General features: G+C 42.6%; 1 protein-coding gene across 2 annotated transcripts in view; it reads left to right on the top strand.

Moving 5' to 3' along the window:
- The first annotated feature begins 13,766 nt into the window (after nt 1-13,766).
- LOC100398516 (two pore channel protein 2) overlaps nt 13,767-25,381 on the top strand; it is a 44,019-nt gene continuing 32,404 nt past the window's right edge. For both annotated transcript variants that reach the window (XR_013526056.1, XM_035271902.3), the window contains exons 1-3: nt 13,767-13,919; nt 23,551-23,633; nt 24,932-25,046. Coding sequence is in view for 1 of the 2 variants with exons in the window: in XM_035271902.3 (XP_035127793.1) it covers nt 13,845-13,919; nt 23,551-23,633; nt 24,932-25,046 (273 nt within the window). In the remaining variant the exon portion in view is untranslated. The remainder of the gene's footprint in view (nt 13,920-23,550; nt 23,634-24,931; nt 25,047-25,381) is intronic.

Below are 25,381 nucleotides of genomic sequence, written 5' to 3'. Positions count from 1 at the left end.
ACTAAATGCTAAAGTGCATCAACATAATGAAGAATCTACAACAACTAATGGGCAAAACGGCAACTTAGCATCAAAATGGCAGTATCAAATTCACACATAACAATATTAACCCTAAATGTAAATGGGCTAAATGCACCAATCAAAAGACACAGAATGGCAAATTGGATAAAAATCCAAAACCCATCAGTGTGCTGTATTCAGGAAACCCATCTCACATGGAAGGATACACAAAGACTCAAAATAAAGGGATGGAGGAAGATTTACCAAGCAAATGGAGAGCAAAAAAAAAGCAGGAGTTGCAATTCTCATCTCTGATAAAATAGACTTTAAAGCAACAAAGATCAAAAGAGACAAAGAAGGCCATTACATAATGGTAAAAGGATCGATACAACAAGAAGAGCTAACGATCCTAAACATATATGGACCCAATACAGGAGCACCCAGATACAGAAGGCAAGTTCTTAATGACCTACAAAGAGACTTAGACTCCCACACAATAATAGTGGGAGACTTTAACACTCCACTGTCAATATTAGACAGATCAACCAGACAGAAAATCAACAAGGATATCCAGGGCTTGAACTCAGACCTGGAGCAAGCAAACCTGATAGACATTTACAGAACTCTCCACCCCAAATCCACAGAATATACATTCTTCTCAGCACCACATCACACATACTCTAAAATTGACCACATAATTGGAAGTAAAGCACTGCTCAGCAAATGCAAAACAACTGAAATCATAACAAACAGCCTCTCAGACCATAGTGCAATCAAGTTAGAACTCAGAATTCAGAAACCAACCCAGAACCGCACAGCTTCATGGAAACTGAACAACTGGCTCTTGAATGTTGACTGGATAAACAATGAAATGAAGACAGAAATAAAGAAGTTCTTCGAAACCAATGAGAACGAAGACACAACATGCCAGAATCTCTGGGACACATTTAAAGCAGTCTCTAGAGGAAAGTATATAGCAATAAGTGCCCATATAAGGAGAATGGAGAGATCCAAAATTGACACCCTATCGTCAAAATTGAAAGAGCTAGAGGAGCAAGATAAAAAAAACTCAAAACCCAGCAGAAGACAAGAAATAACTAAGATCAGAGCTGAACTGAAGGAGATTGAGACACGAAAAACCCTTCAAAAAATCAATAAATCCAAGAGCTGGTTTTTTGAAAAGATCAACAAAATAGACAGACCACTAGCCAGATTGATTAAAAATAAAAGAGAGAACAACCAAATAGATGCAATAAAAAATGATAAAGGGGAAATCACCACAGACTCCACAGAAATTCAAACCATCATCAGAGACTATTACAAACAACTCTATTCACATAAAGTAGTAAACCTGGAAGAAATGGATAAATTCCTAGACTGCTTTGTCCTCCCAAGCCTAAAACAGGAGGAAGCTGAAACTATGAATAGACCAATAACAAGGTCTGAAGTTGAGGCAGCAATTAAGAGCCTACCGCATAAAAAAAAAGCCTAGGTCCAGATGGGTTCACAGCCAAATTCTACCAGACACACAAAGAGGAGCTGGTACCATTCCTTCTAAAACTATTCCAAATAATCCAAAAAGAGGGAAACCTTCCCAAATCATTTTATGAGACCAACATCATCCTGATACCAAAACCCGGCAGAGACCCAACAAGAAAAGAAAACTTCAGGCCAATATCTATGATGAACATAGATGCAAAAATCTTCAATAAAATATTGGCAAGCCGATTGCAACAGCAAATCAAAAAACTTATTCATCATGATCAAGTAGGATTCATCCCGGGGATGCAAGGCTGGTTCAACATACGCAAGTCTATCAACGTAATTCACCACATAAACAGAACCAAAAACAAAAACCACATGATTATCTCAATTGACGCAGAGAAGGCATTTGACATAATACAACAGCCCTTTATGCTAAAAACCCTCAATAAACTCAGTATTGATGGAACGTATCTCAAAGTAATAAAAGCTCTTTATGACAAACCAACAGCCAATATCATACTTAATGGGCAAAAACTGGAAGCATTCCCTTTGAAATCTGGCACTAGACAAGGATGCCCTCTGTCACCACTCCTATTCAATATAGTACTGGAAGTTCTAGCCAGAGCAATCAGGCAAGAAAAAGAAATAAACGGTATTCAAATAGGAAAGGTGGAAGCCAAATTGTCTCTATTTGCAGACGACATGATAGTATACCTAGAAGACCCCATCGCCTCAGCCCAGAAACTCCTGAAACTGATAAGCAACTTCAGCAAAGTCTCATTATATAAAATCAATGTGCAAAAATCACAAGCATTCATCTACACCAATAACAGACTTAAAGAAAGCCAAATCAAGAACGAACTGCTATTCACAATTGCTACAAAAAGAATAAAATACATTGGAATACAACTCACAAGGAATGCAAGAGAGCTCTTCAAGGAGAACTACAAGCCACTGCTCAACGAAATCAGAGAGGACACAAACAGATGGAGAAACATTCCATGTTCATGGTTAGGAAGAATTAATATTGTGAAAATGCCTATACTGCCCAAAGTAATTTACAGAATCAATGCTATCCCCATCAAGCTACCATTGACTTTCTTCACAGAACTGGAAAAAACCACCATGAACTTCATATGGAACCAAAAGAGAGCCCGCATGCCCAAATCAATTCTAAGCAAAACGAACACAGCAGGGGGCATCACACTACCGGATTTCAAACTATACTACAAGGCTACAGTAATCAAAACAGCATGGTACTGGTACCAAAACAGAGATATAGACCAATGGAACAAAACAGAGGCACCGGAGGCAACACAACATATCTACAACTATACAATCTTTGATAAACCTGACAAAAACAAGCAATGGGGAAAGGATTCCCTATTTAACAAATGGTGTTGGGAAAACTGGCTAGCCATGTGCAGAAAGCAGAAACTGGACCCCTTCCTGACACCTTACACTAAAATTAACTCCAGATGGATTAAAGACTTAAACATAAGACCTGGCACCATAAAAACCCTAGAAGGAAATCTAGGCAAAACTATCGAGGACATAGGAGTAGGCAAGGACTTCATGAACAAAACACCAAAAGCATTGGCAACAAAAGCCAAAATAGACAAATGGGACCTAATCAAACTCCACAGCTTCTGCACGGCAAAAGAAACAGTCACTAGAGTGAATCGGCAACCAACAGAATGGGAAAAAATTTTTGCAGTTTACCCATCTGACAAAGGGCTGATATCCAGAATTTACAAAGAACTCAAACAGATTTACAGGAAAAAAACAAACAAGCCCATTCAAAAGTGGGCAAAGGATATGAACAGACACTTTATGAAAGAAGACATATATGATGCCAACAATCATATGAAAAAATGCTCATCGTCACTGGTCATCAGAGAGATGCAAATCAAAACCACATTGAGATACCATCTCACGCCAGTTAGAATGGCGATCATTAAAAAATCTGGAGACAACAGATGCTGGAGAGGATGTGGAGAAAAAGGAACACTTTTAAACTGTTGGTGGGAGTGTAAATTAGTCCAACCATTGTGGAAGACAGTGTGGCGATTCCTCAAGGCCTTAGAAATAGAAATTCCATTTGACCCAGCAATCCCATTACTGGGTATATACCCAAAGAACTATAAATCATTCTACTATAAGGACATATGCAGACGAATCTTTATTGCAGCACTGTTTACAATAGCAAAGACCTGGAATCAACCCAAATGCCCATTGATGATAGACTGGATTGGGAAAATGTGGCACATATATACCATGGAATATTATGCAGCAATCAGAAATGATGAGTTCGTGTCGTTTGTAGAGACATGGATGAATCTGGAGAACATCATTCTCAGCAAACTGACACAAGAACAGAAAATGAAACACTGCATATTCTCACTCATAGGCAGGTGATGAAAAATGAGAACACATGGACACAGAGAGGGGAGTACTAAACACTGGGGTCTATTCGGGGGAAAAGGGGAGGGCCAGTGGGAGGGGGAGGTGGGAAGGGATAGCCTGGGGAGAAACGCCAAATGTGGGTGAAGGGGTGAAAGCAAACAAAACACACTGCCATGTGTGTACCTATGCAACTGTATTGCATGCTCTGCACATGTACCCCAAAACCTAAAATGCAATAAAAAAATAAGAAAAAAAAAATGAAAGCTTATAGACAAGTACAAAATGAGAAGAAAAAGTCCCTTTCCCTTCATGCTTCTACTTCCTGTCATGTTTTCAAAGGTAAGCACTGATTACAGTTTACTTACGGATCTTTCCAGGAAAATAATTTATGCATTTGTCAGAAAATATAAATATATGCACCCTCTAGAATCTGCATAGATCTACCGGGAGTGGTAGCTTATGCCTGTAATCCCAGCACTTTCAGAGGCTGAGGCAGGAGGACCACCTGAGGTGAGGAGTTTGAGACCAGCCTGGCCAACAGGGAGAAACCCCGTCTCTACTAAAAATACAAAAAAAAAAAAAAAAAAAATAGCCAGGTATGGTGGTGGAAGACTGTAATCCCAGCTACTGTGGTGGCTGAGGCAGGAGAATCACTCGAACCCAGTAGGCAGAGTTTGCAGTGAGCCAAGATTGTGCTATTGGACTCCAGTCTGGGTGACAGAGTGAGACCCCATCTCAAAAACGAAAAACAAAAATCTGCATAAATCAAACTCTGCAGGGTACTACCTTCCTCCACCCATTTGATATTGTGCACATCTTTTCCTGTTGGCTGTACAGATCACCTCATTCTCTCTCCTGGCACATACAATATAGTTCACATAATTCTAAGTCTGAAGCTCAGTCTAAATTGTTCCAGGGATGCAGGTACCAAAAAGTAGTCTCTTAAAGAGGCCATCAGAGACCTAGCTGTTTGTATCTCCCTGCTCTGCCATCAACAGTGTCATCTTCACCCCAGGTGGCTGGAGTAGCTGTTAGGAATATGTGGTTTTTAAAAATTACATTTATAGGAAAAGGGGAGGGAAGAGAAAGAAGAAAACCTCTCCCCCTAAGCCCATGGCTTCTTTTTAGTCAGGCTGAGCCAAATAAAGTCATGTACTTCCCTTAGATAGATAACTGTTGCCAAGATTGCCAATCTTGTGTGGATTGGCCTGGACTAACTAAGCAGGATCCTTTTCTACAGCGAGAGAGGGGATGAATGCCCAACCCAAGTCTGGGATCCGGGTGGGAGGGGTGTGGATAGTAGGTCAGAAGTCATCCATGTCTACAGTGTAGGATGTAATCCCACCTGCACAGAGCTGTAAACATGTGTGTTTAAGTGTGTGAAAGTAAAGAGAGCTATGGAGAAGGATGTTTACCAACATATGCTAACAGTGATTACCTTTGATTAGTAGTTTCAACTCTTTACAATGAGCACATTTATATATTTTTAAATAAAGCCATTTTAAAAGATTTTGCCATAAAACAGTCATTCTGTAAGTCACCACTTAGGATAGACCTAGAATATTTGTCCTTTCTCAAGAGCACCAGAGAGTTGTACAGTAATCCACACAATAAACAGTTATAATGGATAATTGTTGAGATTGGGGAAGATGGCAGATAGGAGACAGTGCTAATGTGTAGCTCCCCAATGGATGGACAGAACAGCATGTGAAGACTCACACTGTGATCTTGTGCTCCAAGAACTACCACAGGAACCTGTGGGAACCTGTGCTGGGAAAACCAAAAGAATTCACAGATCCTTTGAAACAAGAGGCACACCACTGTAAATTCCGTGGAACAGGAGAAAAACTGTGAGTTCCCAAAGTGTGAGAAGGGGAAAACTTACCTCTGAACACACATCCCCACTGGGAATCTGAAAATCCAAATCATGGGAGAAGGATTTAACCTTAACTAGAGATGAAATGGGTTTAGGGAGTTGCAAGAAATATGAAAGCATGAGTAGTAGTGGGAAGTGCATTGAATGCACTCCCAGTCTCCAGCTTGAGCCCTGGGAAGCCATCCCTGACTATATCTCACAGAGGCCCTCAGGGAAGGCAGCCAGTGGAACTGGGGAGGGGTTGCAGGGCAAAAGAAGCTCCCAACTGAAACTGGTAGTGGTTTTGACTGGGCACAAGCTGTCTTGAATGGAGTCTGGAGATGAGTGAAGTCAGGAGGATGAGTGGGAGCTGCTGTAGATACAAGTGAGCAACTGCAGGAGTGCAGGAGCTGCTGCTGACAGAGTGGGCAGCCAGGGAGGGGTGAGGGCCTTAAGCCATGCTTGCTTTCTCGGTAGGGTAGCTTATGGCCTGGGGCAAGGTCTGAGCAGGGGCACTGTGGGAGTGAGACTGAGCTCGCCAACTGCTTGGGAACTGGCTTTGAGGCCTCTCATTAATAGCTATCCACCACTTCGCTGTCAAACTATATAACACAGTAGAGGCAGCCAAGATCCACTCTAGAATATCATAACCCCATTGCCCTAAGAACTACTCCTTCATCCCCACAGTGGCTACTGCAAGTCCTGTTCAAGGAGAGTCTGAGCCCAGACTCACCTAACCCTGCCCCCACTTGATGGTATTTCCCTAGCCACCCTGGTAGCCAAACACAAAACACATCACCTGAGAAACCAAAATACTTACCCTGGCCATCTTAGGGCAAGCTTAGAGCCCCCTACTACTACTACAGCTGGTGCTTTCTTGAAAGTGCCACCTCATCGCTGGTTGCCAACCAACGCAAGCCATTATCGCAACTCATAACACAATAATGCTGATCTAAGGTAGGAGAAGACAACACCTAATTCTACTGCATGCAACATTCTGGCTAAACAGAGGTCCTGAAGATGTCCACGTGACAACTTCACTGCTACCACAGCCAGCTTTCAAGAAGGCGGACACACTAAACCTATCTACAACCAAGGACTCTCAAAGAGTTACTTCACTTCCCTGCCACTACTACCAGAGCAGGTGCTGGCATCCATGGTTTGGAGACCTGAAGACAGATCGCATCACAGGACTCTTTGCAAACATTCGCCAGCGTCAGTCCAGAGCCTGGTAGCCTCACTGGGTGGCTAGACCCAAAAGAGCAATAACAATCACTACAGTCCACCTCTCAGGAAGCCCCATTCCTCTAGGAAGGGGGAGAATACCACATCAAGGTGTTACCCCATGGGACAAGAGAATCTGAACAGCAGGCCTTGACTTTCAGACCTCTCCACTCTGTTAGTCTACCCAATTGAGAAGGAAGAAAAGTAATTCTTGTAATATGACAAAACGATGTTCTAGAACACCCTCAAAATATCATACTGGCTCTCCAGCAATGGATCCAAACCAAGAAGAAATCTCTAAATTGCCAGACAAAGAATCCAGAAGGTTAATTATTAAGCTACTCAAAGTTATATTAGAGAAAGGTGAAAACCAACTTAAAGAAATTTAATGAACAATACAGGATGTAAATGAAAATTTATCCAGAGAAATAGATATCATAAAGAAAAAACAATCACAATTTCTGGAAATGAAAGATACACCTAGAGAAACATGAAATGGGAAAGTTTCAACTATAGACTAGAACAAGTATAAAAAGAACATCACAGCTCAAAGACAAAGCTTTCAAATTAACCCAATCAGACAAAGACAAAGGAAAAATAATTTTGAAAAATGAACAAAGCGTCCCAGAAACTTGGGATTATGTTAAACAGCCAAACCTAAAAACAATTTGTGTTCCTGAGGAAGAAGAGAAATCTAAAAGTTTTAAAAACTATTTGAGGGAATAATTGAGGAAAAATTCCCTGGCCTTGACAGAGATCTAGATATTCACACAGTGGAATAAAACTGGAAACTAACTCCAAAAGGAACCTCCCAAAACCATACAAATATATGGAAATTAAATAATTTGCCCTTGAATGATGTTTGGGTCAACAGTGAAATCAAGATGGAAATTAAAAAATTCTTTCAGCTGAATAATGTTATTGAAACAACTTACCAAAACCCCGGGATACAGCAAAAGTGGTGCCAAGAGGAACGTTCATAGCATTAAATGCCTACATCAAAAAGTCTGAAAGAGTGCAAATAGGCGCTCTAACATCATACCTCAAGGAACTGGAGAAAAAAACAAAACAAAACAAATCCAAACTCAGCAGAAGAAAAGAAAGATCAGAGCACCAGTAAATGAAATTAAAACAAAAAAATACAAAAATAAATGAAACGAAAAGTAGTTTCTTTAAAAAGATCAAACACAATTAATTGATCATTAGTGAGATTAACCAAGAAGAGAGAAAATCCAAATAAGTTCAATTAGAAATGAAACTGATACCACAGAAATACAGAAGATCACTGAAGCCTACTATGAATACATGTAGGCACATAAACTAGAAAATCTAAAGCAGATGGATAAATTCCTGGAAATATGTATAACTCTCCCATATAAATCAGGAAAAAATAGAAACTCCGAAAAGACCAATAAGTACCAAGACTGAAACAATAATTTTAAAAACTGCCAACAAAAAAATGTCCAGGACCAGATGGATTAACAGCTGAATTCTATTAGACATTCAAAGAAGAATTGGTACCAATCTTACTGAAACTATTCCAAAAGATGGAAAAAGAGGGACTCCTCTCTAAGTCATTCTATGAAGCCAATATCACCCTAGTTTCACAACTGGAAAAGGACATAACAATAAAAGAAAACTACAGACCAAGATCCCTGATGAACGTAGATGCAAAAATCCTGAACAAAATACTAGCTAACTGAATCTAAAAGGTAATACAACAGGATCAGATGGGTTTCATACCAGAAATGCAATGATGGTTTAATACTCCCATGTCAATAAATGTGACATATCACATAAACAGCATTAAAAACAAAAACCATATAAGCATCTCAATCAATGCAGAAAAAGCATTTGATAAAATCCAGCAAAATTAGTATACAAAGGACATAACCTCAAGGTAATAAAAGCCATTTCTGACAAACCTACAGCCAACATGATACTGAAGAGGGAAAAGTTGAAAGCTTTCTCCCTGAGAACTGGAACAAGACAAAGATGCTCATTTTCACCACTTTTATTCAATGTAGTTCTGGAAGTTCTAGACAGAGCAATCAGACAAGATAAAGAAATAAAAGGCATCTAACTTAGTAAAGAGAAGTCAAACTGTTGCTATTCACTGGTGATATAATTATATCCCTAGAAAACTCTAAAGACTCACCCAGACAGGGTACGGTGGCTCACGTTTGTAATCCCAGCACTTTCGGAGGCCGAGGTGGGCGGATCACAAGGTCAGGAGTTCTAGATCAGCCTGGCCAACATGGTGAAATCCCGTCTCTACCAACAATACAAAAATAAGCTGGGCATGGTGGTGCACGCCTGTAGTCTCAGCTACTTGGAAGACTGAGGCAAGAGAATCGCTTGAACCCAGGAGGCGGAGGTTGCAGTGAGCCGAGATCACACCACTGCACTCCAGCCTGGGTGACAGAGTGAGACTCCATCTCTAAAAAAGAAAAAAGAAAGACTTACCCAAAAAGCTCATAGATCTGATAAATGAATTCAATAAAGTTTTAGGATACAAAATCAATGTACACAAATCAGTAGCACTGCAGTACCAACAACAAAGCTGAGAAACAAATCAAAAACTCAATCCCTTTTACAACAGCTGCAAAAAATAAAATAAAATATGTTGAAATATACTGAACCAAGAAGGTGAAAGATCTCTACAAGGAAAACTGCAAGACTGCTGAAATACATCACTGAGAATGCAAACAAATGGAAGCACATTCCATGCTCATAGATGGGTAGAATCAATACTGTGAAAATGATCATACTGCCAAAAGCAGTCTATGGATTCAATGCAATTCCCATCAAAATATCATCAGCATTTTTTATGGAGCTAGAAAAAGTAATCCTAAAATTCAAATGGAACAAAAAAAGACCCAGCATAGTCAAAGCAAGACTAAGCAAAAAGAACAAATCTGGAGGCATCACAATACTTGACCTTATACTATAAGGCTATAGTTACCCAAACACTATGGTACTGGTATAAAAATAGGCAAGTAGACCAATGGAACAAAATAGAGAACCCAGAAATAAAACCAAATCCTTATAGTCCACTGATCTTTGAAAAAGCAAACAAAAACATAAAGTGTGAAAGACACCCTATTCAAGAAATGATGCAGGGATAACTGGCAAGCCACATATAGAAGAATAAATTGAATTCTCTTCTCTCAACTTATACAAAAATCAACTCAAGATGGATCAAAGACTTGAATCTGGGCTGGGCATGGGGGCTCAGAACTGTAGTCCCAGCACTTTTGGGGACCAAGGTGGCCGGATCACTTGAGGTCAGGAGTTCAAGACCAGCCTGGCCAACATGGTGAAACCCTGTCTCTACTACAGATAGAAAAAATTAGCCAGGTGTGGTGGTGGGTGCCTGTAATCCTAGCTACTGGGGAGGCTGAGGCACGAGAACTTAGCAGGTAGAAGTTGCAGTGAGAGAAGACTGTGCTACTGCACTGTAGCCTGGGTGATAAAGCAAGGTTTTGTCGAAAGAGAGAGAGAGAAAGAAAGAGAGAGAGGAAGGAAGGAAGGAAGGAAGAAAGGAAGGAAGGAAGGAAGGAAGGAAGGGAGGAAGGGAGGGAGGGAGGGAGGGAGGGAAGGAAGGAAGGAAAGAGGGAAGGAAGGAAGGAAAGAGGGAAGGAAGGAAGGAAAGAGGGAAGGAAGGAAGGAAAGAGGGAAGGAAGGAAGAAAGGCTTAAATCTAAAACCCCAAACTATAAAAATTCCAGAAGATAACATCAGTAAAACTCTCCTAGACATGGGTTTAGGCAAAGAGTTCATTACCTACCAAGAACCCAAAAGCAAATGCAACATAAACAAAAATAAATAGATGGGACCTAATTAAACTAAAAGGCTTCTGCACAGCAAAAGAAATAATCAGCAGAGTAAATATACAACCCACAAAGTGGGAGAAAATATTCTCAAACTATACATCTGATAAAGGATTAATATCTAGAATCTACAAGGAACTCAAACAAATCACCAAGAAAAAAAAAATCAAAAAGTGGCCAAAGGAAATGAATACACAGTTCTCAAAAGAAGATATGCAAATGGCCAACAAACATGAAAAAATGCTCAACATCACTATCAGGAAAATGCAAATTATAACCACAGTGAGATACCATTTACTCTTGCAAGAATGGCCATATTTAAAAACAACAACAAAAAATAGATGTTGGTATGGATGTGGTGGAAAGAGAACACTTTTACACTGCTGGTGGGAATATAAACTAGTACAACCACTATGGAAAACAATGTGGAGAATTTTTAAAGAACTAAAAGTACAACTACCATTTGATCCAGGAATCCCACTACTGGGTATCTATCCAGAGAAAAGAAGTCATTATATGAAAAAGATACTTGCATATGCATGTTTATAGCACACAACTCACAATTGCAACAATATGGAACCAACTTAAATGCCCAACAATCAACGAATGGATAAAGAAAATGTGGTATATATACATATATATATACCACGGAATACTACTCAGCCATAAGAAGGAATGAAATAATAACATTCACAGCAACCTCATGGAGCTGGAAACCATTATTCAAAGTGAGGTAGCTCAGGAATGGAAAACCAAATATCATATATTCTCAATTCTAAGTGGAAGTTAAACTATGAGGACTCAAAGGCATAAGAATGATATAATGGACTTTGAGGACACTGGGGAAAGGGGGGAAGGGTGGTGAAGGATAAAAGGCTACATATTGGGTACAATGTACACTGCTTGGGTCATGTGTGCACCAAAATCTCAGCTATCACCACTAAAAAAGCCAACCATGTAACAAAAACCACCAGTTCCCCCAAAACGATTGGATTTCCTCTTTTAACAAGGTAATTAGATACCTTGTAGAAAAGGATCATTGATTACACGCTCATAGAAATTTTGCTTTATGATTTCAGCCACCATATGCCTGCTGTGTGCCCAGAACTTGGGGTTCAAATACAAAGGTTTCCAGTTCCCTTCCTCCAACAGGTGCTTGTGGCCTGGTGGGGAGCAGACAATGTGTGCACATAGATGAACTGAAGCACCAAGCACCAAGTTCATTCAAGTTATTGGCGTGAAGAGTGTGATGAGCAGGGAGAGGAAGCCATCCTTTGGCCTGGAGAAGATGAAGAGGGCTCTCAGGGAATGTTAGAACCGAGTGGTAACAGTCAGAGGAGAGGGGTGGAAGCGTCACACCTGGCATGCCTGCCGAGGAACTGTGGCCACACGCAGCTCTCATTGCAGGCCAGCCTCCAGTGAGAACACAGTTCTGGTGTTGCGATGCAGGTCGGTGTCCTGTATTAGTTTGCTATGCTGCATAACACATCGCCGCTAATTTAGGGGCTTGAAACCACATCTGTTCATTATCTCACAGTTCCTATGTCAGAAGTCCAGCAAGGCACGGCTGGATTCTCTGCTCCGTGTCTCACAAGGTGAGAATAAAGGTGTCAGCAAATCGTGTTCCTTTCTGGAAGGCCCTGAGGAAGAATTAACTTTCAAGCTCATTCAAGTTGTTGGCAGAACTTAGTTCCTTACAGTTCCCTTCATCTTCAAGGCAGCAGTGTCCCATCCAGGCACACTGAGTCTTTCATAAGCTTCAAATCTCTCCTCTCCCTTCTGCCTTCATCTTTAACTTTTAAGGGCTCATCCACTGGGTGATTTCATTGGCCCAACCCAGATAATCCAGTATAACCTCCATATTGTAAAGTCAACTCATTAGAAACCTATCCACAAGGCTCTTTTGCCTTGTAAAGTAACAGATAGTCCCAGAAATTAGGGTGTGAATTCTCTTGGAGGACTGTAATTCTGCCTGCCAGTCTCCCACCTGGATCTTGCCAGAAATCAGTACCTAGCACCAAGTCTTTATTTGATTTTTATTTTTAGAGAGAGGTATTGCTCTGCTGCCCAGGCTGGATGGCAGTGGTGCAATCACAGCTCATCGCAGCCTCAACCTCCTAAGCTCAAACCATCCTTCACCTCTACTTAGAGTAGCCAACTATAGTTGTGCCACCATGCCTGACGATTTATCATTATTTTTTTAAGCGATCTGGTATAGATATGTTGCCTAGACTGGTCTCAAACTGCTGGGCTCAAGCGATCCTCCAGCCTTCGCCTCCCAAATTGCTCGGATTACAAGCACAAGCCACAGGCCTGGCCTAGTGCCAAGTCATCTCCTCCAGGCCTCTCCTTCCTCTGGCAGGTGTCGGTGAAGTTGGTTAGTACAGGAGCCCAGGACCGCCTCCTCTGCCTGCCAGGGCTTAACTGACAGTTGGCCCGCAAGTACTTACCATTATTATTGTTTTAACTTCATGATCAACGTTTTAAAAAATCAGGAGGGATCCCATTAAAACTGAGTTCCGCTTTCTCTTGAAAATTCAGCAGCTCTGGCAAACCCGAGTTCCCGGTCGGGCTGGAACTTGGAGCGCCCCATGGAAAGAGGGGCGGGCCTGCGCCACCTCTGAGCCCGCACTATGCTCTCCTGGAGACTCCCCTAGGACGGGGAGGGAACTAATAATTACTGGGCCTTGGCCAGCTGCAGCCGCGGCTCCTACATTACCTGATTTAATTCTCCAAATTTGGGAGGAAGGCATCCTTCTAGTCTCCTGAACTGTCCCATTGCCAGGTTACACAGTTGGTGCCATTTGCCGAGGTGACCTGTAACTCACGCGGCCGCCAGCCCAAGCTCTTCCCCTCGAGGCCCCTAGCGCGTCCCACTCCCCCCAGGCCGCGGGATCCGCTTTCCCGCCCACCCGCCGTGGTCACGTGAAGGATCGAGAGCCGCTTGCCCAGGCTGGGCCTCCTGTCGGCCCGAGGAAGGCAGAGTCGCCGCGGCTGCCGCCCGGACGTCCGCGCATCCCCTCTCGCCGAGCGGCCGCCGCGATGCCCTGGGCTGGTCGAGACGCAAGGGTGAGTCGCCTGCGCCCGCAGCCCCCCGAGGATCTTCCGACCCGGGAGGTAAGGCGGGCTTTCAGGCTGCTCCCGGAGGGCGCCCCAACGGCAGCGTCTCCCGCCCCGCTATTGCCCTCCTGGTGCCAGGCGCCTCCGGGACTCCTAGGGAGAAAGCGAACCCGCTGGAAGCCAGGGCCGGCTGCAGGGAATGAGGGCCCGTGGGCGCAAGAGGCACTAGGAACCCCTCTGCTTTGGGTCTTCCTCGGTCCCCTGCGCCCCGGGAGCCGCGGCACTGGGCTGCTAATCCGGAATGCGCACGGCCAGCTGGAGCGCAGCTCGCACGTTGGAGTCAGTTGGGGAGCTGCAAGCCCAAGCGCCAGACAGGCCACCCACTCTCCGTTGCTGAGCTGGGATCCGCGCCGGGGCTCCAGATTGGGGGCCTTTTTCACTCAGTGAGGCGCGCACCCTTGTCTCAGAGACCAGGGCGCGCCCCCACGTAGCTCCAAAGCAACAGGAAAACAACCATGGGTCCTGCTGCAGGGAAACGTCCGGAAAGAAGTCTGCAGGATGCGGGCCGCGGGAGTGCTGATGCAGCTCCGGCTCTTCCGATGCCCGCGGGACACAGCAGATGGGCTGCGCAGCTGCCCAGCTGCTCAGGGACAGTTTCGCTAAGACAGCCTGAGCTTCTTTGAAAGAGTTGGAGCTTCCAAGCGACCCTTCTTGAGTTCTTGTACTGGACAAGAACTAAGACAGTGGAGAGAAAGGCGAGAAATTCAATGGCAGGAGTCCCTGCTCTGATTCAGGAAATCTGAGTCCTGAATTACACTATGATGGGCCGGCAAAAGTCATGAAGACCGTGGTTGACAAAGTCGGTCAGGCCCTGGCACAGTGCCTGGCACACAGTCATGACAGCCAGGGTCCATGCTGCATCTCCTTTGCATTGTGCAAGTGTGTGGGAGGTGGAGAGTGTTTTGGTTCATTCTTCCTCTAGTCTTGAACAGGCCCCCTTCGGCTCTGGGCTGCGGCATTATCACCCCTGCCGCTCCCCACTGGGCTCTTGAAGCCTGCTGAAGAGGGTCCACAGGGCAGGCTTGTGTGTGGGGTTGAAAAACTGCCAGGCAGGTGAGGTGGCTCAAGCCTGTAATCCTAGCTACTCCACAGACTGAGGAGGGAAGATTGCTTGAGGCAGGAGGTTGAGGTTGCAGTGAGCTATGATTGTGCCACTGTGCTCCAGCCTGGGCAACAGAGCAAGACCCCATCTAAAAAAACCCAAAAAACTCTGGTGCATTGACCTCTCTCTCTGGCCTGCTGGTCCCAAGGGAGCAGGTAAAGGAGAAGGAAGGGAAAGTTCCTTTGTCCATAGCTTCGGCCTTGCTCCTGCCATCTAAGATAACAGCATCGATTGTGTCATTAAATCAGAGAGATCGTCTAGATCTTCTTCCCTCCCTAGGTTCTGACCTTGGGCACTCCGTGGCCAATATAATTGGGCTAACGTTATTTAAGAATTAGTTTGGATTCATGTAACTAGAACCTGCCTAGTCACCTGAAATGCATTAACATCTTCTCCTTTCAAGTAGTTTTTTTTTAGCACTCTTCTGATAGGAGTTTCCTTTTTTGGCTACTAAGATGGCAATCTGCTTCTTTGGGGGAATTTACCAGCACTTTCAACTTTGAAATGAAATAACCCAGTGCTAGGGATTCTCAATTTTGCCATTGGTTAGCATTAGCTAGGGAGCTTTTAGGATTGTAACCAGTTAAGGCTCTACTCCTGAGATTCTGATGTAATTGATGTGGATATGTCCTGGGCAATAGTAACTTTCAGGTTACTTAGTGATTCAAAAGTAATACCAGGGCTGAGAGCCTGTGTCTTATGCCGTTTCTTTGTGACAGTTCTATGTGGTGGTCTCTTGATACTTCATGTGCTGCTTTTTTTTTTTTTTTTTTTGAGACAGAGTCTCACTCTGTCACCAGGTGCCAGCAGGCTGAGTGCAGTGGCACGATCTCAGCTCACTGCAACCTCCGCCTCCCAGGTTCAAGCAATTCTCCTGCCTCAGCCTCCTGAGTAGCTGGGACAACAGGCACACACCACCACACCCAACTAATTTTTGTATTTTTTTAGTAGAGACGGGGTTTCACCATGTTGGTCAGGATGGTCTCGATCTCTTGACATCATGTTCCACCCACCTCGGCCTCCCAAAGTGCTGGGATTACAGGCGTGAGCCACGGTGCCCAGCCTTTTGAATGGTCTTATTCTTAAATCTGTTCGTGCAGATCTTGCATTACCCTGTTTTGGGGTCTTAGTCCCTTGGTGCTCCTTCTTAGCAATTTGCAGAGGTGTTGCTTGCGGTAACCAGAAGGGTTTGAAAAAGTATTCTACTCAGGTGGTCCAAGGAGCAACATAAAGCCAGTGAGCTAGCTAGGAATGATTCAGTTAGGGAGAGGAGTGGGGCTTCTGATGACCTGGATGGCATGTCCTCTGCCCCAAGAATACCAGAGCTACCCACCTCCAGTTGACCATGGCTATCATGATTGCAAAAATGGCCAGAAAGTCTTCCAATCCCTGAATACATACTCTCTTTGCAATGTGCCTTTGCAACTTCTTATATCAAGAGGTGGGTTCTGTTTCTCCAGCCCTTGAATCTGGGCTTGGCCATGAGACATGCTTTGGCCAATGGAACATTAGCAGTTGGGCTACAGGCAGAGGTGTGAAAAGCACTTGAACATTGGTGCTTGCTCTCCTGATGCCCTTGGGAAACTTTGACCACCACCTGTGGAAGAGCCCTGGCTAGCCTGCTGCAGGATGCACATGGCCAAGACATGTGAGCAAGACTATTCTAGACCATCCAGCCCCTGATGACCACAGATAGCAGCTAAGTTGACCCAGACCAGGACTGCCCAGCTGACCCACAGATTTAAGGAAAATAGTAAGTGTTTTATTCAGACCAAGAATCAGGGTGGGTAGCAAGAACTTGTTGAAATACAGTGCAGCATAGCCAAACGTTATAATCTTTTAAAGAGAAGCCAGAAGTTCAAATTTTTGTGTAAGCTCCAGTTTTTAAAAAATTTGAGTAGCCAGCATCTAAAAACACTCTCTGGGCCAAACAAAACACAACTTTTAGGCTGCACTTGGCCTATCCGTTGTCGGTTTGCTACTTTCTTTATAGAGGGACATAAGGTTTCTATCCCAACACCTCACTGCCACTTACTCTCTCACCCTTCTTCCACAGATGCTGTGCCCTGTCCTATCCCTAGCAGGTGTTTCTTTGTATAAAATGTCCACAATGTACGTCAACACCCCAGCTCCTCCAGGCAATCTTTCTGTATGGAAATAGAAGCTGCTGGGATTGCCAGTCTTCATGGAAAAAGTGAAATTTGAGACAGGTTTCCAGTGAAGGAAACTGGGAAAGCTACTGCTGGTTTTAAGTGAGCATGAGATCAGGCATGGAGGTGGATCCATAGAGGGACAGTGGACAAGTCCACCAATTTTGGCTAGAGAAGAGTGTTGCTTTAGGAAAAGTGAGGGAGATTAAATTGGAGAGGAGACATTTAGGAGCCTCTAAATGCTAAGCCAAGGGTTTTGCACTTGACTAGATAGAGAAATCACTTGATGCTTTTGAATGGGGAGTCTCATGGGGAAAGCAGTACTACTCTACTGTATCAGTGTACAGGAAGAGCTTGTAGGAGGACAGGGGGTACTGAGGGAGACAGAAGGTACAGTAGCCTTACTTATCCATGGCTTTTGGGTTTGCCTTCTGTGGTTCCAGTTACTCTAGGTCAACTTTAGTCCAAAAATATCCAATAAAAACTTCCAGAAATAAGCAACTCATAAGTTTTTAATTGTCCACTGTTCTGAGTAGCATGGTAAAATCTCCAGATGTCCCGCTCTGTTCCACCTGGGATGTGAGTCATCACTTTGTCCCACATTTCCATGCTGTAGACACTACCTGCCTGCTAGTCGCTTAGTAGCCTTTGGGTTATCAGATCAAAAAGACATAGTATATATAGGGTTTGGTTACCATGCTCAGTTTCAGGAACCAACGGGGCCTCTTGGGACGTATTCTTTTCAAATAACGGGGGGACTAGTGTGTATTGTTTTTAGTAAGGAAAGGAGCATTGGAATTGGAAAGAAAAATGGAGATGTGGAAGAATTTAACTTAAAATTTATGGGAACTTCTCTTTATCTTAAGTTATAGTTAATTATGTTAATTTTCTTACCTATATAAACAAGACATATTGGCTGTTTTCAAAGCACTTCCATCAACAGCTTTGCATTTTGCCTAGGTTCTCGTTGAATGACTTACAGGTATTTGGGAGCTTACGTGGTTTATTCCTACCACAGTTAATACTGAAGAAGGTATTTGCTGGGTACATAGAGAAGGAGCTTTCTTGCTCTCTCCACTGAGAGACTCTGGAATCTATCTTTCCCTCCTTACTGCGTTCTTTTCACTCTCTAAGGGATTACAAGTGATTTGTCTTCCCCAGAGTTGTAGGGTGGGGTTGGGAGTGAAAACACAAAATTCTTAACAGCATTTTTAAATCTTGGGAGGAGGAAAAGCAATATCACAGCTCTGAGAAGAGAAAAGAAAAATCAAGAGAAGGCAATTATTGTCATGTGCAATTCAAACAGAAAGCAGGCAGGTGCAGTGGTTGTTACCTGTGATCTCAACACTTTGGAAGGCCAAGGGGGACAGATTGCTTGAGCTCAAGAAATTGAGACCAGCCTGGGCAACACGGCAAAACCTGTCTCTACAAAAAAAATACAGTAATTAGCTGGACTTGGTGGCACACACTCTGTAGCCCCACGTACTCAGGAAGCTGAGGCAGGAGAATCACTTGAGTTTGGGAGGCTGAGGCTGCCAGTGAGCCATGATCACACCACTGCACTTTAGCCTGGGCAACAGAGCAAGGTCCTGCCTCAAAAAACAAACAAACAAACAAACAAATAAAAGAAAAAAGAAAGAAAAGAAAGGAAAACGGAAAAAATGCAAGAAATAGCAGGAAAATGGCCATATTTACATCAATGGTTTTCAGTCTTGACTGCACATTCAAATCACTTGTGAACTTTAAAAGATTAATCCTGGGTTCCGCCTCCCAGAGGTTCTGATGCAATTTGGATCTGCATGTGACTTGGACTTTGGTAGGGTCTTTAAAAGCTGTTATGGTGATTGTCATGTGCCGTGGGAATTAAGAATCACCACCCCTACAGTTACCGATGCCTCCCATAGCTGGGGTGCTGTTTTGAAGTTTGCAGCCACATTTTAGGTGCATCTGAAGAAACGTCTGCTATTTGGTCTTTGCTATTTTCATGGTAGATGTGGACAATTGTTCCCATGTAAACTTGAAAAGTATGTGCAGTTTTGGAATGGGATGTCTAACATAATCCACATTCTTGGATTGGATAAAAACAGTTTGTTTTAAGGGAAAATACAAATGGCCTTAGTTCAAATAAACAAGCTCATTATAGTAAAGCCTGTCTTCTAAGAGTACCACTTCCCACAGAAAACACAAGACACTTAGAAGTTGCACACAAATGGGAAGGAGGAGTAGAGGGAAGACAGTTAGAACCAAAACATAAAGTAGATGAGATTTTAAAAGGTGATAGATGTCAGAAATATAATACTAGATAAAAATGGGAAAGCTTTGAAATGTTAGTGTAAAGGTGAAATGGCTAATAGGAAAGAATCAGCAGATTTTAAAACAGCAGGGATGAGTTCGGATGGCAGTTGGTGGGGGTGATGTGGTACTTGTCATTCAATATCTGGGGTCTGTCTCATGGAGATGACCCCCAGGGCCTGACTGGCTGAGGCATTGCTGGTGAGTGTTTTTGCAATTCTCTACCTGGAAGGCATATGAAGCATGCATCTCAAATCCACGAGTGTTGAACTGCTTATGTTTGTGGACAAATTGCCTCACTGGGACTATAAAGATGTTCGCAGCATCATCTTTTTAAATTGGGGACAACAGTGGCCTTAAAAGATTTTGCCATAAATATTTTTTTAAAAGCCTCAATATCGGCTGGGCACAGTGGCTCGTGCCTGTAATCGCAGCACTTTAGCAGGTGGGCGGATCACGAGGTCAGGAGTTCAAGACCAGACTGGACAACATGGTGAAACCCTGTCTCTACAAAAAAAATACAAAAATCAGCTGGGCATGGTGGCTCGTGCCTGTAATCCCAGCTACTTGGGATGCTGAGGTAGGAGAATTGCTTGAACTAGGATACGGGAGGCAGAGGTTGCAGTGAGCTGAGATTGCACCACCTCACTCCAGCCTGGGCTACAGAGCAAGACTCTATCTAAAAAAAAAGCTTCAATATCAGAATTCTTTGAGTATGATCTTTTTGAGGCTTCAGGGAATTTTCTTAACGTTCGTGTGTGTTCATTAAAAAAAAAGCCTACTTTTGTTGGTGTGAGGCATTTTCTACGAAAAATATATTTCTAAGCATATCCTGGGAACTGTACTCTTCTTCAATGTTGAAGACATTCAGTGAAAAAAAATTGATATTATTAGTTTTCCTACTAGAATGTTTTTTAAAGATGTAAGAGAAAAATGTTTGGCTGGGTGCTGTGGCTCATGTCTGTAATCCTAGCACTTTGGGAGGCCAAGATTGGCGAGTCACTTGAGGTCAGGAGTTTGAGACCAGACTGGCCAACATGGTGAAATGCTGACTCTACTAAAAATACAAAAATTATCAGGGTGTGGTGGTGAGTGCCCATAATCCCAGCTATTTGGGTGGCTGAGGTAGGAGAATCGCTTGAACCTGTGAGGTGGAGGTTGCAGTGAGCCGAGGTTGTGCCACTGCACTCCAGCCTGGGCGACAAAGTGAAGCTCCATCTCAAAAAGAAAAGAAAAATATGTGATAAGTATGAAACACATTTATATGGTACTTCTTAGCTGCCTTTAAGAATTGCAATACCAGCTCTAAACATACCTGTTGCTCAAAAAGCAATTGACTCTTATAGCAGTTAATTCATCTATGAGATGATTGTCCCATGTCAATTTTTAATCCAACTATTTGTCTTTCTTTTTGGTCATTTTAACAGCTTTTTTAGTCTATAATAGATAAACACTGAACTACATTTATTTGAAGTATGCTGCTTGATGAGTTTTGAATATAAATACCCTTGTGATATGTCGTGATTAGAATCGTGAACATATTAATTGCCCACTAAATGTTTGCTTATGCCCCTATTTTTAATCTCTCTCTCTTAGTTATGTGTTTGTTTGTTTGAGATGGAGTCACTCTCTATCACCCAGGCTGGAGTACAGTGGCACGATCTCAGCTCACTGCAACCTCCATCTCCCAGGTTCAAGCTATTCTCCTGCCTCAGCCTCCTGAGTAGCTGGATTAGACGTGTATGCTGCCATGCCCATGTAGTTTTTGTATTTTTAGTGGAGATAGGGTTATCCCATGTTGTCCAGGCTAGTCTCAAACTCCTGACCTCAAGTGATCTGCCTGCCTTGGCCTCCCAAAATGTTGGAATTACAGGCATGAGCCACCGGGCCCAGCCTGTTCCTGTCTTCCTTCGCCTGCCCACACACAACCACTGATCCGGTTTCTGTCAGTGAAGGTTAGTTTTTATGTTCTAGAGATTTATGCAGATGGAGTCATACAGTGAATACTCTTTGACGGAGATGGTTGGCTTCTTTCACTCAGCACAATTATTTTGAGATTCATCCATTTCATTGCATCTATTAGTTGCTCATTCCTTTTTATTGCTGGGTAGTATTCCATTGTAGAGATACAGTACATTTTGTTTATGCACTCACCTTTTGGTGGCTTCTAGTTTTGGGCTGTTAAGCTGGATGAACATATGTATACATGTGCAGCTTTGGGATGAGGTGTCTGACATGAGCCACATACTTGGGTTGGAGGTACTAGTCTTTGTGTGGACATATGCTGTCTTTTCTTTTGATAAACACTTGGGAGTAGCATGGCTGGGTCACACTTTTTAATATTTTAAGAAACTACCAAACTGTCTTCCAAAGTAAACATGCCATTTTCTGTTCCTACCAGCAATGTATGAGAGTTCCAGTTGCTCAACATATTTGGCAAACTTGCAAATATAAAAGGAATTTTGTATTTTGTGTTTATATGTATATAAATGTATAATGTAGTATAAATATGTAGTATATAATTTTGTGTTATGGATTTGTATGTATATGTATATATACAGTAATGTATCACTTAACAACAGGGATAAGATCTGAGAAATAGATCATTAGGGGATGGCATCATTGTGCAAATATCATAGAATGTACTTACACCCACCTAGATGACATTACTTACTAGACGCCTAGGCTGTAGCCTATTTTTCTAGGCTACAAACCTGTACAGCATATTACTGTACTGAATACAGCAGATAACTGTAACACAATGTGTATTCATGTATCTCAACATAGAAAAGGTACGGTAAAAATATGGTATAAGAGGTAAAAAATGAATAGGGCACTTCCTATGAATAGAGCTTGCAGGACTGGAAGTTGCCCTGGGTGAGTCAGTGAGTGAGTGGTGAGAGCCTGTGAGGGCCTTGGACATTACTGCGCACTGCTGTAGACCTTAGAAACACAGCACAGTTAGACTATATTAAATTTGTACAAAATATTTTTCTTTCTTCAATAACAAATTAACCTTAGCTTACTATACATTTTCTACTGTATAAACTTTGATTCTTTTGCAATAGCAGCTTAAAACACATTGCATAGCTAACAAAACATTTTCTTTCTTTACATCCTTATTCTATAAGCTTTTTAATCTTTTTAAACTTAAAAAAAAATTTTTAACTTTTTAAACTCTTTATTAAAAACTAAGACACAAACACATGCATTAGCCTAGGCCTACTCAGGGTCGGGATCCTCAATAGGATTCTGGAGTCTTCCATCTCCACATCTCATCCCACTGGAAGGTCTTCAGGGGCCGTAACACTCATGGAGCTGTCATCTCCTAGGATAACAATGTCTTCTTCTGGAATCTTCCTGAAGGACTTGCCTGAGGCTGTTTTACAGTTAACTTTTTTTTATAAGTAGAAGGAGTGCACTCTAAAATAACCATAAAATACTAAATACATAAACCAGCAATATAATCATTTATCATCATTATCAAATTTAATGTACCATACATAATTGTATGTGCTAGACTTTTATACCACTGGCCGTGCAGGTTTGTAGACACCAGCATCACCACAGTCATGTATTTTATTGTGCTGTGATGTTATGACAACTATGAACTCACTCGGTGGTAGGAATTTTTCAGCTCATTATAATCTTATGGGTCCCTTGTAACGTATGTGGTTTGTTGTTGACCAAAATGTTATGGGGCACATGACTGTATATGTATTTGAATATGTATGTGTACTTAACCATATATTAATATATGTATGTATGAATATACTATTTAGGTACAAGGACATGCTCTAGTCAATGCTTATTTTCATTTCCTCTGAGAGTCTGTATTTGAATTCAAGAAAGTGGAGAGTGTCAGAGTGTCTGGGCCCAGCCCCACTGCAGGATTCTCAGTGCTCAGGGAGACATCAGAGATGTGCAGGCAACACTGTTTAGATGTTGGCTACCTCTGGAAGAGTGGGTCTGGGGAGAGGCAAAGGGGAACTTCTTTTATACTTGCTGCACACTTACAAAGGAAAAAGAAAAGTATCCTCTCCTGCTCTGACTTGGTCTCCCTTACTCTCTCTATGGGGAACAGGACCTTCTCCTGGCTGCTGCCTATGTTTTGGATGCCCAGTACAACAGAAATGTTCCATTTGAAACATCACCTCAGGCCATCAGGTAACTAACATGTCACAACATCATGTAGAACCACCTATCCTTCAGCACTTGGATACTCTTGAAGTTGAACCCAAACTGAAAGCATTGTTTATACAGATATTTTGAGAAGTATGTAGGGCATAGCACATAGATTTGGACATAATCTAATACTTTCTTTTTGAGGCAAGGTCTTGCTTTGTTGCTTGGGCTAAAGTTTAGTGGTATGATCACAGCTCATTGCAGCCTTGAACTACTGGGCTTAAGCGATCCTTCCACCACAACCTGGGATTACATATGTGAGCCACCATGCCTGCTGAATACTTTTTTGAGTTATAAGAGCATGGCCTCACACTTTGGGAAGCATTCAATAAACAGATTAAGAACAGATAGATGACATGGTGGCGCGCGCCTCTAGTCCCAGCTACTCGGGAGGCTGAGGCAGGAGAATTGCTTGAACCCAGGAGGCAGAGGTTGCGGTGAGCCGAGATCGCGCCATTGCACTCCAGCCTGGGTAACAAGAGGGAAACTCCGTCTCAAAAAAAAAAAAAAAAAAAGATCAGATAGATGATTAAGTGAGCAATACCCAGGATAGAAGCTAGGGTACTCAAGGGAAGAACATGCCATTGCCTTTTCCTTTGATTGTTGTCCTCTTAGAGTTACCTCAAGTGAAAAGCCTTTTTCTTTTTCCTGTCCATTGTCTTCTGATGCAATCCATGTGTCTGCTGTTCTTATGGGAATTCAGCTTTTACTCCATCATCCCTACACGTCTCAGCCTGTCTATCACTAGGGCTCAGCATCAGGGCCTCCCAAGGCAGCTGATGCCTTATCCCTGGAGGTTGCCAAGCATGTCTGGGGTGCTGTCCTCACTTAGGGAGAGACTAGCATGACCTCTTGCCAGATCTCTTCTGAGTCTATCATGTTAAGATGGGCTGACATACATTTTAATATCAGGTTAGGCCACCAGGCCACATCAGAATAGGCCACTTTAACTGAGAGTTTAATCTGTGTCCATCACTGTTCAAAGTCCTCTGTGGGTATTCCCTTATTATGATCACAACAAGCCCATGGGGAAGGTATAATCTTAGCTGAGACTGTTAAGAAAACGTGCTGTGAGATATGATCATATTCCTGATTTTTCTGTGTTAGTGTTTGTAGTATGTGATCATTAAATACTGCCTCCTGTTTTCAAGAATTTGAAGGAAATATGACTAAGACATAACTTTCTTATTTTATCCACCATTAGTTCTTTAAAGAGATATTTGGGTGCTGTGTAGCTCCTGTTCCTTGTTTGTAACCACCTTTGTCTTTTTCCTCTGCAGACTGTACTATTTTTATAAGCACTGGACAACACAGGTTGCCACATATTTCTTCATTTGTGTAGACCTTGCTCTTGCCCTCTTTGAAGAGCCTGCATTGTTTCCTCTGCCATTCTTGGTAAGCATGCCACAGCAGATGGCTAGCCAGATTCGGTCATAGATGAGTTGGGCCTTGTGCCTCTTCCTTGTTTTCCTCAAATTTCAACAAATATGAATTAGATGTTATTATCTTTCTGGAGTGAGAGGAGTTCTGTCTACTCACCAAGTGGATGCTTCCTTCATAAGGCATTTTAAGTGCAATGGGACATTTTGGTCTTCTGTGCAAGCACACGCAAAATCAGAGATGGTTCAATGATATTTTCAAAGCCAATTTACTTACTGCTAAGCAGATGAGGTTCTCATATAGTATAATACGCAATTTGTACATACCACATTTTCAGCTTTTTTCATAGT

Source organism: Callithrix jacchus, chromosome 14 (genome assembly GCF_049354715.1).
Source record: "Callithrix jacchus isolate 240 chromosome 14, calJac240_pri, whole genome shotgun sequence".
Lineage (NCBI taxonomy): Eukaryota > Metazoa > Chordata > Mammalia > Primates > Cebidae > Callithrix > Callithrix jacchus.
This window is presented reverse-complemented; position numbering and strand designations above follow the sequence as displayed.